General features: G+C 65.5%; 1 protein-coding gene across 1 annotated transcript; it reads right to left on the reverse strand.

Annotated features, from left to right (window-relative positions):
• Positions 1-1,547: 1,547 nt before the first annotated feature.
• CTSD (cathepsin D) lies at positions 1,548-11,737 on the reverse strand. The gene is made up of 9 exons (XM_082629009.1): positions 11,572-11,737; positions 9,295-9,454; positions 7,224-7,347; positions 6,638-6,756; positions 5,016-5,242; positions 3,228-3,350; positions 2,735-2,879; positions 2,540-2,638; positions 1,548-2,460 (listed from the first exon to the last, which is right to left on the reverse strand). Exons 1-9 carry the CDS (start codon positions 11,643-11,645, stop codon positions 2,293-2,295), a joined length of 1,239 nt encoding a protein of 412 aa, XP_082485135.1. The 5' UTR covers positions 11,646-11,737; the 3' UTR covers positions 1,548-2,292.
• Positions 11,738-12,610: the final 873 nt, after the last annotated feature.

Raw genomic sequence — 12,610 nt, forward strand, 5'->3', positions numbered from 1 at the left:
AGTCCGAACGCCAGGCCCTGTGCTGGGCTCCTCATCGTGTCCATCAGGCCCAGCGCGAAGAGTTCCCTGTTGTCACCCACCTTCCCTAGACAGAGACTCCAGGCTCAGGATCGGGTCACAGAAGCTGGATCTGAGCCCAGAGTCAGACTGCAGGGTCCGGAGAATCCCGGCCGGCTGAATAGGGCCCTCCGGGGGGCAGCGCAGGGCGGCTGCACTGGCCCAACTCTGGGCAGGACATCAGTGCCCTGATGGTCTGGGGGCTAGGCCTGCACTAACCCACACAGTGTCCAGGGGTCTGGGGCATCCCGCCACGCTCGTCCCCGTGTTCCAGAAGGGAGGACGCTCCAGCCGAGGGTCGCGGTGAGCAGGGCGAGCAGAGCAGGGGCCCACGAGTCGGTGAGCCCCTGCTGGCCTCGGGTGGTGGGAGGCTGAGGGGGACAGAGAGTGGAGAGCAGGCCCGGGATGGTCAACGGACAGGGGGTGAGGGGAGGGGTGCGTCCTCCCTGGCAGCCCTGTCCTGCGGGCCTCCCAGGCACCAGCGTTGATGGGGCTCTCCAGAAACCCTGCAGCCCTGCAGAGCTCTGCCTGCTCCCAGCTCGAATTTCAGGTGCAGAGAACACCGGGCACGTGTTCCTGATCCTCGTAATTCTGCAAGGCGCTTGCTAGGGCTCAGCTCTAGGGTGCAGCCCCCGGGCCCTCTGGGGCCAGGTCAGTGACAGCCACAGCCCTGCTGGCTGAGAAGTCACCAGAATAGCGACAAATGTCACATCAGCCAGACCCCTACACCTGCAGGGGGTGGGTTCCAAGAAGTCGTCCAGAGTTACCCATTCCTGAAGAATCTGCCCCACCACCAAGTGTTCACAAACTCCTAATCATCCCTCAAAACCCCCTGGCTGTGCAGCTGCTTCTGACCACCCCCGCCTACCCCCACCAAACAGGCCAGACCAGCCAGGAAGTCACTGTGGCCTGAGGGGATTCCTAACTTGGATCCCTGCAACCCCAGGACCCCAGGCTGGCCTGCTCCAGCATCAGCATGGCTCACACACAGAGATACACACACAGAAATACGGCTTCCAGAGGCTGGTGAGGAGGCCCAGATGAGACGCAGGCTGCCCAGGTGCCACCAGCCCCATCAGGCCTCTTTCCTAGGCCTGAATCATGTGTGCAGGGGGATCAGGGAACACTGCGGGGCCCCACTGCTGGCGGAACATTCTCCAAGGAAACATGGAAGACACTCACCTGGGCCTGAAAATCATGCCTCCGTGAAGGCACTCACATAAGAAGCCCTGTGCTGGGCCCCACCCTGCTGATCACTGCTCCAGGCCCCCATACAAGCCAGCCCCCCACCAGCGGCGTCTCGGCCAGGAGGCTGGGCAGGGGGCGAAAGTCTTGGGGTCTGGGTCTGTGAGCCAGGCCCGGGACAACCCCAGAGGTGCACCTCAGGGTAGGTGGGTCAGGCCTCCCTCTGAAGTGACAGCAGGGGATCAGCCACACCAGCTCCTCCCCCACAACCCTCCCCACCAAGCACAAAACACGGTGACACACAGTAAGAGGCCTAAACAATTTTATTTTCATGCCAACTTTGCTCCCGGCGACTCAAGAAGGGGGCAGCTGCAGGGAAGGCCGGCACCAGCCCCCTCCCCTCCTACCCCACCCCCAGGCCAGCGAACGCCCTGAATGTCCTCCACAACGGAGTCAAGCCCCAGGATGACCCCACCAAGGCCTCACAGCACTAGCTTTTGTCCCCTGCCACCCCTGTCAGCTTCTTCCAGCTCATCCTCAGGCCTCAGCTGGTCCCTTCCTCGCGGGGTCTAGGGCAGACGGGTGGGGGCTGCAGTGCAGGGTGCCGGGCCCCCAGCTGCACGGAGGGGGGACTAAGAGGGCAGCCTGGCACTGGGCAGTGCTGGGCGGCCAGGCCCCCGAGGCACAGGCTGGGGAAGGAACTACCCCGGGGCTGGGGGTCCTAGGATGCACAGCTGCCCAGCGGGCTGGGTCTTCTAAGTTAGAGAAAGGAGGCTGTGCACCACAGCCACCCACTGCCTCTGCCCCCAGCTGCCCGTCCAGCAGACAGACAGACAGACAAGCAGGCGGCTTTTCCAAAACCAGGGAGGGGAAAACCACAGAACGGACCTGGGGGGGTTCCAGAGAGCTGTGCTGTGAATGCGAGTGCGAGTCTGAGTGTGTGTGTGCGCGTGTGTGTGTGGCAGGGTGGCCGGGAGGGCAGGGGCGCGGCCTCCGCCTCCTCCTCCTCCTCGACCCTCCTCTGGACTCTGCCAGCGGGAGGGGAGACAGCTACGGCCTGGCAGCCTCGGCCAAGCCCACCCGGTTCTGGTCACGGTCGAACACGGCATAGTAGCGGCCAATGAACACGTCGCCCAGGATCCAGAGCGGCCCGCCGGGTGGGGGGATGTCCATGCCCATGAAGCCACTCAGGCACATGGTCTTCCCAGCCTGCGACACCTGGGACAGCCGGCAAAGGTCACCACCCAAGCCGCACCCTTGGGTGTGCTCCGCCCCACACCCCCGGTCCCCAGCTCACCTTGAGCGTGTAGTCCTCTGGGGACAGCTTGTAGTCTTTACCCCCCAGCTTCATGGTGACCTGGGGCAGGCTGGACACCTTCTCGCAGGGGATCATGTACTAAGGGGGGACGAGGAGACGCTGCATGTACGGGGGGGAGGGGCACGGCGGCCTGGGGTGCCCGTCCTCCCCGCCCGGCCCTGCCGGCCCGCTCACCTCGCCCTGGATCAGCGGCACGGCCCCGATGGCTTTCTGCAGCTCCCGCACCTCCTCCACGGGGCCCACGATGAGGGAGGTGCCCGTGTCCACGATGGCCTCACAGCCCCCCTTACACAAGGTCAGGCTGCTGCCCACGTCTACCCTGCAGCAGAGGTGGTGTGAGTCCCCTCCCAGGGCCACCTGGAGACCCCGCCCCCACTGCAGGACTCAGCCCGAGCAAGAGAGTTGGGTGGGAGGGGAGGCGGCTGGAGAAGCCAAGAGCAGGGTAACAGTCCCCTAGGCAACGTGTGGACGAGGGGACACTGGAGAGCTCGGCTGGGCACCAGAAGGTGGCCAGAGCACCTAGGGCTGGCGGGACACAGGGTCCAGGCCCACCCTGCCCGGCCCCCCTCCATCCCCACAAGGCCCTGCTGAGTGCGAGGCCGGGGGCAGGGTCCCCACAAGCCATGCCCCCTGGGGAGCTAAGGGAGCAGCCCCACCTAGTACTCACTGGTCCATGTGGACCTGCCAGTAGGCCATGCGTGTGACGTTGTGGTAGATCAGCGAGCCTTTGTAGTACTTGGGGTCGGTGCCGCCCAGCATCAGCTCACCCCCGGGCTGCGCATTTGGGTCCCTGGCGGGGGAAGGAAGGACGGAGTCTGCTGCCCTGCCCACCCCTGCACCAGGCGTCCAGCCTGAGGACTGGGTGGATAGGCACAGGCTGGGACCAGGTCAGAAATCAGGGATGGGAGGATCGATCTCAGAAGGTGCCCCAGAGCAGGACTCTTCCTGGGCGGGCAGGGGCGGAAGTATCCAGAAGGGGGGAGGGGCTCTGATCCTACACCCAGGGTGGACCGCAGGCCAAGCCCCATCCTGAGCAGAAGAGATCCTGCTTGGGCCTCTGGACTCCTGGTCTGCCAGCTGAGGACGGCCAGGGTCAGGCCAGCAGGCAGATGGGGACACGAATGCTAACAGCTCCAGGAGCAGGGACCTTACCTGCCTGGAAGAAAAACCAAGGGCTTCCAGGAGGAGGTGCCGGCAACCCTGAGAGAAGCTGAGCCAGCTGTTCCTGCCCCAGGCCCTTTGCACCTGCTGCTCCCGAGGATGCCCTCCATCCAGATCCTTCCATGACTTGCTCCCCCTTCAGATCTCAGCTTTTGACTCTCCCCACCTCTTATTTACACTTATATGAATACTCTGAGCTCAGCATCGTCTGCCTGGCTGTCCCCAGCACTCAGAAACGCCTTGCTGAACTTGTCCTTCCGCCACCACTGTGGCCTCCACCTCCTGTCACCTCCAAAACCCACTGTGTGGAAAGCAGATCACACCTCCAGTGCCCCTCCTCACCCTCAGCCCTGCCCCTGCAAGCCATCCACCCCCCACTTCCTGCCTCAGCCCATCACCTGGGGAGTCACAGCGCTGGGCCACCCATCCCCAGTCCCAGGCCCGGCTGATCTCCCGGGTCCGGTGCACCTCGTCTGCCTCCTCTGGACCCAAGAACTCAGGGGGAAAGGCCCCACCTGTTCACCTGCACCCCAGCATCTAGCAGTGGCTCGGCCCCAAGTAGCTACTGAGTATTTGCCACTGACCTAGCACGGGACAGAAGGCAGTTTCCACACAGAGGCCAGGCCGAGGGCTCTGGGCTGCAATTCCGCCAGAAATGCCCGGGGTCAGACTCCGGGGTGGGCGGGCACGTAGGGCTCAGTGACAAGGAGCAGCTCAGGGCAGCGGCCGCCCAGCTCACGCCCTGCCCACAGCCTCACCCTCAGCACAGCTGCAGCTCCCCTCCTGTCTGGGGCTCCCTCTCAAGGCCTGCAACACTGTCGTCCTGGGAGGAGGCCAGGAGCTGGAAGAGTGAGACCCCTTCCCAAGGACCACCCCCCGCCGGCAGCACCCCTGTGGAGGCCTCCCGCGTGACATCGCCTCAAGCCCTCCCCGAGGTCACCCCCGCAGGAAAACCCTGGCCCTCTTGCCTCCAGAACTCCTGTCACAGATTGAGGCTCGTGGCCTGGTCCCCTGTGGGCCGAAAATGACCCGGGGGCTAAGACCACATCTGCCCATCACCAGGCCCGAGAACGGTAGGCAGACTGGCGTGGGAGGGAACCCTGCCAAGACCCCGGCCCAGCTCTGGCTCTCCAAGATCCCAGACCCCGGGGAGACACAGCCTTCTGGAGGGGCTGCCCGTCCGTCTGTGAGAGGGCACCAACCCATCCTGCAGTCAGAGGTCAGGAGCTGTGACCCAGTGCCCGGCAGGTGGGCACGGGAAGGGCCGGCATGACAGGGACTCGCCCCGCCCCACCTGTTCAGGTAGAAGGAGAAGATGTTCTTGTCCACCAGCTTCTGCTGCATCAGGTTGTCAAAGACAGGGACCACGTTGTTCACGGAGATGCGGGGGTAGGCCATGCCCAGGATGCCGTCAAACTTGGCTGCGATGAAGGTGATGCCCGGCTGCTTGGTGGCCTCCCCGAAGGTCTGCCTCTCCACCTTGATGCTGCCCAGGCTCAACAACCCTGATTTACAGGGCACCTGAGGGCCACGGCGGGGGGGAGGAGTCAGTGGGTCACGTGGACCGCCAAGCTCAACGCTGGGCCCTGGGCGGCCCATCACCTCCCGTCCCTGCGAGGGCGTCCCTGCGAGGGCAGCCACGGCTACAAAACCCAGCTCAGTCGGTGCCTGTCACGTAGCACACAGGAGACTCAAGAAGGGCAGAGGACCCAGGAGAAAGGGCTGGCGACCCCAGGCCGGACACGGGTGGGGACAACGGGGGTGTGGGGCCCACACTCTGCCAGGAATATTTCAAGGATAGATGCAACGGAGGGAGTAGGGAGGGTGGGGTTGTGAGCTCAGACTTTCCCACCCACAGCTCTCCCTTCCGGCCTGTTCCTGCCCTTGGGGAACCCGTGACCCGACCCAGGACTCAAGGCCGCCCCCCCCACCCCCGCCCACCAGGAGCTGCAGATAAAGACAGCACAGGATGTGGGAAGAAACGGCTGTTTGGGCTGAACCTAGGAGGGGAACGTGCTGGGTGACATCCCATCTCAGGCCCAGAGAGAACCTGGCGGAGGGGCCCCTGCACATAAACCGGGCAGGCAGATAAGGAGGCGGAGGGGTGGCCCGCAGGGAACCACAGTGCCCCTGACCCTCCCCCCATGCCTCTGCCATTCCCCCATCCAAGTATTGCAGTTCGCTCTGCGGCCTTCCTGGGGCTGGGGGCTGGGAGGGGACCATCTTCTGCTTTGTTCCTCTTCCTCTACAACTCCCAACCCGGGCCCCTCCTGCGGTCTGGCCCCAGCAGCTCCACCCCAGAGCTCGTGAGAGGCGCAGGGGCACGGGCAGAGCCCTCAAGGGCCCCTCAGCCCTCCCCGGGAGAGGCGGGCACGTCCTGCGGGCGCCCCCTGCCCCCCAGCACCCCCGGCTGCTGCCTGCTCCCCGCCCAGCATCCTCTGCACGTTCCCCTCTGCCAGCAGCTCCAGCTGCAGGAACCCCGGCCATGCCTGACTCCATCACCCAACGGCATCTCAAAGCCAACACGTCAGCACGGGACCCCATCTTCCCACCAGCTCTTCCACCCGGCTCCGTAGCCAGGGGCCTCACCACTAATCACCCGCGGGGGTCCTGGTCCCAGAGCCGAGCCCGGTGCTCTTACACCTGTGCCTCAGTGGTTCTCTGCCCGCTCTCCCTTCCAACCTCCCAGCTGTCGCCCAGCCCGTCCCGGTCCCACTACCACTTCCTCACCACCAAGCACACTGAGCTGCCCCACCTCCGGGCCTTTACTCAAGCTGAAGCCCCAGGCCCCTCGCTCAGCTGACCGCTGCTCGCCTCCCGAACGAAAGAGCCCCTCTGGGGAGCTGGCACAGACCCCTGCCCTGGGGTTAGGAGGGCGAACCCCCTCCAAGGGTAGCAGCCCAGAGGCGGACTCACCGACACGGTGTCCTGGCTCAGGTACCCGGAGAGGCTGCCTGAGCCGTAGTGGATGTCGAAGGAAGAGCCGTTCTTCACGTACGTGCTCGACCTGCCACTGTTGTACTTGTGGTGGGTCCCTGCACCGGCCAGAAGCCCGTCAGGCCGCCCGCTGGGCACCCCCACCGCCTGCTGCAGCCCGTCCACCAAGCCAGCCTCCAGGGGCGGGTGGTCTGGCCCACAACTCGCTCCATCCTTGGCTCTCACGGTCCCAGCCCAGATGCGAGCAAGGGGAGAGACCCCAGGGAGGGAAGCCTGTCTGGCGTGGCCGAGACGGGGGAGCTGCGAGTTGCCCAAGAGGTGCCAGGACAGGGCCACCAGAGGTCTGCGCCTGTCCACCGCTACGCCCCAGAACTGGAGAAGGTGGGCTGAGGCTGGACAGCTGACCCCTAGTGCCCGCGGGGAGAGCACATGCGGGAGAGGGACGGAGGGCTGCATGCCCCTCCACAGGGCCCCTACCCTCCCGCGTCCATGGCAGGCAGTGGCTGGGCCCAGCCCTCAGTCTCCCTCTGGCCACCAGGGAGAGGCGTGGGACAGGCTGACTTACAGCAGGCGATGTCCAGCAGTTTGCAGTGGATAGATGGGACCCACAGATTGGAAGAGCCGGTGTCGAAGACCACCGTGAAGCACTGTGGGGGCGTCCCGATGCCGATCTCCCCGTAGTACTGGGCCTGGGTGGGAGGTAGGGTCTGTCAGGGCTAGGGCAAGGGGCACCCTCACCTCCCCACGGCGCCCAGAGAAGGCCTGGGCCAGGGGAGGGGCCCAGGGTCAGACCCGCTGCCTCGGCTGCCCACCCCCACCTGCCCCTCCCGAGCCCTTGGTCCTGGTACCCATGGGCACCTCGGGTTCCAGGGACCCTGGGGACTACCCCGCCCCTGCCTGACCATGTGAGCTGGGGGACGACCACCCCATGTGAAAGACCCAAAACCAGCAGTGGAGTCAGTGTCACGAGAGGGTTGAAATGCCTGCCTGAAGACCCTCTGTGACTCACGGGTCCAGGGCCCCAGGAGGGAAGACCTCCTCCCAGCATAAGGGTCAAGTCAGGGCCTGACTCTGGGGCCTCAGGTTCCATGGGCTCTTGCCCCACAGGGCCAAGCCTGGAGGGCCCCCAGGCAGAGGGATTTAGGTGGCCGAAGGGAGAAGATCCACAGCAGAGGCCAAGGGCGCAGGCTGAGTCCCTCACTGCCAGCCATGCTGCCTTCACTGCTCTGGGCCTCAGTGTTCCCATCTGTATACCCGGCAGCAGAGGCTGCCCCGGGGGGAGGCCCAGGTGCTGACCAAGGGATCAGGTGAGCATGAAGGGGGCACGTGACCCTTGGAGCCTCCAAGGGAAACCCCGACTTTGGCCCTCTCGCAGGTCAGAGAACGTGGGCGTTTTTGTCTGGAGTCATCTGGACCTTGCCTCCTGGGCACTCCCTTCCCCAGGGAGGGAGGCTGGGCCACCAGTTGCTGCAGGATTCTGGCTCTGACCCCTCCAGTCATCTCTTGCCGGCCACTTTGGCAGCCGCTGACTCATGACCCGACAGAAGTGTCCAGACTTGGGGGAGGGGGGGGACGGGGGGGGTCAGAGAATGACTCAGCAAATCTCCATATTGTGTGTGTGTGTGTGTGTGTGTGTGTGTGTGTGTGTGTGTGTGTGCGCGCGCGCTGGGGGGACAGGAACTAGGAACTGGTCCGTCAGGCCCCAGGCAGATGGCCCTCTGACCAGGCTGGGGCTCCAGCCAGGCAGGACAGAGAGCAAGACCACCCGTCCCAACCCTAAGTGGACCAGAGGATGGATGGCAGCAAGGAGATGGCCTCCCAAGACCCCGGGGGTAGGGGGTGCGAAGAGGATGTCACCTGGGCAGCCCCAGAGGTACCAGGCTGGGGCCCAGGACCTGACCCCAGCTTGCTGTGTAGCTTCCAGAATGTTCCACCTCTGAGCCTGTCTCCCCCTCAACGAGCAGTGGGCATAAGGGCTGGCCGCTGACCGAAGAGGAAGGTAGGGCCCAGGGACTAGGCCACAGGTTGCCCCAGGCCTTCCAGTAGAATGGGCAAGGGCACAGGAACTCCAGGGCAGTTAGTGCCGCCTGGGCACACAGGCGATCCAAGCTCAGGGACCCCCAGGCCCCCGCCCACAGACTCTCGGGCAGGCCTGGGCCCGATTCTGGGCTCCTCCGTGCCGTGCCCAGCACCTTCATCCGTAGAGGCTGATGCAGCTCCCCCCAGGCTGACCACCAGGGTGAAGATGCCGGCCCAGCTCTGAGCTGATGGGTGACGGCACATGGGGAAGACGTCAGGGAGATGCCAGGGCCACTCCAGTCAACCCTCTCAGCCCCCGGGGGACGAGGGCCAGGATGGGCAGGGAGCTGGGGAGGACGCGGGAGGTCAGAGCCCTCAGTCTAGAGGGGGTTGTGGGCAGCGCCCATGGCGAAGGGCGTGGCTGAGCAGAAGCCCCTCCCCCATACCACGCAGCTGAAGCCCCCAAAACCACTGGGGGCTGAGAACACGAGTATTTCACCAAAATCCGCGCTGGCTCACAGAACTTGTCGTAAGACCCAGCCCCTGCCTACAACCGTGTTCGTAGTCAACCCACTGCCCCAGCCCCAGGCCGACCCCCCGCTCCCACCAAAACTCACATCCATGTAGTTCTTGAGAATCTCAGGAATGGGCCCCTGGGTCACAGTGGGCACCCCCTGGGAGTATTTTGAAATGGGACCCTTGGCGATCAGGTCTTCCATGGGGCCCCCCATTTCCGACATGGTCCGGCGGATGGATGTGAACTTGTGCAGTGGAATCCTGTCAAGACAGGGGTCCGGGCTCGTCAGGGCCGGCTGGCTGCCACCCCACCTGGACGCTCCCACACCCACATCCAAGCTGGAGGCCCAACACGCCTGCTCCAACCGCCCCCCCAAACACCTGCACCCCACTATCCCTACTCTGGGCCCGCTCTGGTCTCTTCTGACCAGTGCGGACTATGAGGGTGTCAGTGGTCACCTGTCAAGTCTGCCCAAAGCCCTCCGTGGAGTCCCATTTGCCTGGCCCTCTGGCCAAACCTGCCACTCTCCACGCAGACCCCACGTTGAGATGGTCCCAGTTTACCCACCTGACTTATGGGGTGGCCACCTCCTGCCTGTCAGATGGGACTTCCAGGCCACCCCCTCCGAGAAGCCCTCCTTGCCCACCCCCCAGTCCCCCTCACATGACCCCGTTTCCTTGCAGTCCTCACCACAGGCCGCACTGAGCCCAGCGGCTCTCTCCCCACACAGGCCGAAGGAGGGCAAGGATGGCGCCTGGACCCTGGAGGCGGGGGCTTCCAGGCCTGCCTTCCTCCACGCAAGCCCCAGTGCCCCCGCCTGGAGCACCCTTCCCAGCACACACGCCAGCCTGGGTAGCCCACCCAGCAGGAGGGAGCAGGGGGTTCTGTCAGCAGGGAACAGAGTGAGGGGCCCTTCTCCATCCCCAGCTCCCCGGCTCCCCAGGGGTCTGAACCCGCCCCAGGAGGTGGAAGAAGAGAGCCACCGGACCAAACAGAGCTACTGGATGAAATGTCTTCCCAGCCCTGGGGATCTTCGAGTTCAAGGTCACGACTGGCTCTTCCTAGCAGGCCAAGGGTGTGCTCCAGGAAGATGGGACTTTGCCTCTTGCCTAAAAGCGGATAGGCTGGAAGAGCCTGAGGTTCTTGCCTGGGGGGAGGGAGGGACACGCCCTCCAGCAACTAAGGAAACAGGTGCCAGCGGTCCCATAGGATTGGGAGATGTGAAGGGCTGGGGTTCAGCTGCCCTGCCCCAAGAGGCCCCAGGCTTCCTTCCCCACTACCGTCCACCCCCGGGGGAGGGCCTGGGGGTGAGGCCAGGGCAGGCTCAGGCCTGCAGGAGCTCCGCCACAACTGCTCCAGCTGGGACTACTCGCCCCCAAGCCACAGCGCACAGAGGCGCCCACTCAGGAGCCCACACAAGCCAGCCCTTCGGCAAGGCTCGGTCCGCTCTGGCCCCAGCCAGCTTCTGCAGTCCTGAGACCTCACCCACCTGCCCACAGGCAAAGGCCCACAACAGAAGTGGAAGCATGCCTGCCCAGGCCGAGCACAAAGGCCCCGTGGGGCCAAGGGTAGGGGCAGGAAAGGGGGGGCCCACCGCACCCCTCCCCTGCTGGGCGAGCAGGCTACCTTGCAAGGCCGGGAGGGTGGGGGGACCCTCCGCCTAGCTGACACAGCATGGCACAGCCCTGGACCAGGCCTGATAGTCCGTGGAGTCACTGGGCCCAGTGGAGCCCCCCAGGCCTGAGTAGGGCATGGTCCTTACTGGGGGCAGCTGGTGTTGCTGCGATAGAGCCCCAGCCCCAGGGTGGGGGGAGCCGCCCACAGCCTGGTGCCAGCTGGGCCGTTCTCCCAGACCCACTCCTTAGGCCGACTCCCTCTGGACTCCGGGACGTGTGGGTCTCCTGGTGTCCAAAGGGTCTCCCAGCCGGCCCAGGACCTGTGGTAAGATCTCATGGGACAAACCAGGTGGGACCACAACCAGTTCACATCTAGTAAAGGGGACCCCAGGCAGGGAAATGACTTGCCCAGGTTCAGCGGGCTCCTGGGCCTACCCCTCGGTTTCCTGACTTCCACCCGAGAGCGGGCCCTAAGTACAGGCTCCCACCCTACCTGTCCTGGGGACGCTGGATCGGCTCCCAGTCACAGCCGCCCTCCCTCCTGCTTCCTCCGGTCCTCCCAAGGCCGACCCCACGGTGGTAGAGAGGAAGGGTCGCGGGGCTGGCGGGGGCTCTGGGCGAGCCCCGCACCTGCAGAGGTCTCCCCGCCCCGCCCGAGGGTGGACCCTGCAGGAGTCCACGGGGGCGGCAGAGCCGCATCCCGCGCGGGGCGCTCAGGGGGTGCCCGGGAGTCACCGGGGCGCGCGAGCTGCGGGGCTCACCTGACGAGCGCGGCGGCGGGCGCGGCCAGGAGGCCGAGGGCGAGCAGCAGCAGCAGCAGGCAGGGGGTCTGCATGGCGGCGGCGATCCGGTCAGAGCGGACAGCCCGCGAGGTCGCGTGCTTATAGCCGGGATGACGGCGCAGTCTGGCCGGGTCAGCTGACCGGCTTGTTTGCACCCGGCTGATCACGTGGGCCGCCGGCAGCGGCGCGGGGGCGGGACCGGGGCGGGGCGACCCTGGGGCCGTAACAGACTCTCCGGCTCGGGCCTACGAACGGCGGGCGGGGATACGCTCGCCGCCCGTCCCACTCGGGCCCCGCCCTGACCCCCCCGAGAATTACCGAGACCCGGCCTGGGCAGAAGGGGACGGGGCCTGGGAACCCCCCCCCCACCCCTGGACACCTTAGCCGGGCGAGGTCCCCGGAGCCGCGGCTCCTTCCCCGCCCCAGGCGCGCGGTTGTGCAGGGCTCCCTGCTCCATCCTCCCCCTCCCCCTCCTCCCTCTCGGGGCGCCCCTGTCCCTCCCACCCTTCCTTCACCCTGGGAGTCTCCCAGGTACCCCCTCTGGAGGCTCCAGCCACCCTCATCCTCCCTCTCCACGTGTCCACAACCCTCCCACCCCCCAGTACCCCTCCCCAGAGCAGCACGTGGCCTGGCCCTGCCCGGGTCACCCTGGGCCCTCCTTCCTGTGTAACACGGCACCGGCACCGTCCCCACCAGGCCCCAAACCTCAAAGGATGCTGGCGGGGGGCGGGGGGGTGGGGAGGAGGTGGCGGGAAGGGAAGGAGGTCTCAGCTGCAGGCACTCCTGATCAGTTTTTACGAGCCTCAGGGGTAGGAGAGTGAGTCCCTTGCTCTGGCCAGTGCTCAGCCGTGACTGAAGCCACAGTGACCCGGTCAGCATCCATTCCTTCCTGCCCAGCCTGCTACCCAAGGAGAGGGCCAGATCCTCAGTCCCAGCCAGAGGAGGGGTGGGCGTTATAGACGAAAGGAATTTGGACAGGTCATTTCAGAGAAGGTCATGTTAAGAAGGAAATTAAGCA

Source organism: Mesoplodon mirus (assembly GCF_964341445.2).
Source record: "Mesoplodon mirus genome assembly, chromosome: 7".
Classification (NCBI taxonomy): domain Eukaryota; kingdom Metazoa; phylum Chordata; class Mammalia; order Artiodactyla; family Ziphiidae; genus Mesoplodon; species Mesoplodon mirus.

Bases quoted from the DNA above. Each gene is read 5' to 3' on its own strand.
- CTSD (XM_082629009.1), bottom strand. From the start codon at position 11,645: ATGCAGACCCCCTGCCTGCTGCTGCTGCTGCTCGCCCTCGGCCTCCTG. The intron at 6,757-7,223 runs GTAAGTCAGCCT...TGGCCGGTGCAG, and splicing joins ACTGCTGGACATCGCCTGCT to GGACCCACCACAAGTACAAC. The intron at 3,351-5,015 runs GTGGGGCGGGGC...TTCCCCCGCCAG, and splicing joins TTCTCCTTCTACCTGAACAG to GGACCCAAATGCGCAGCCCG.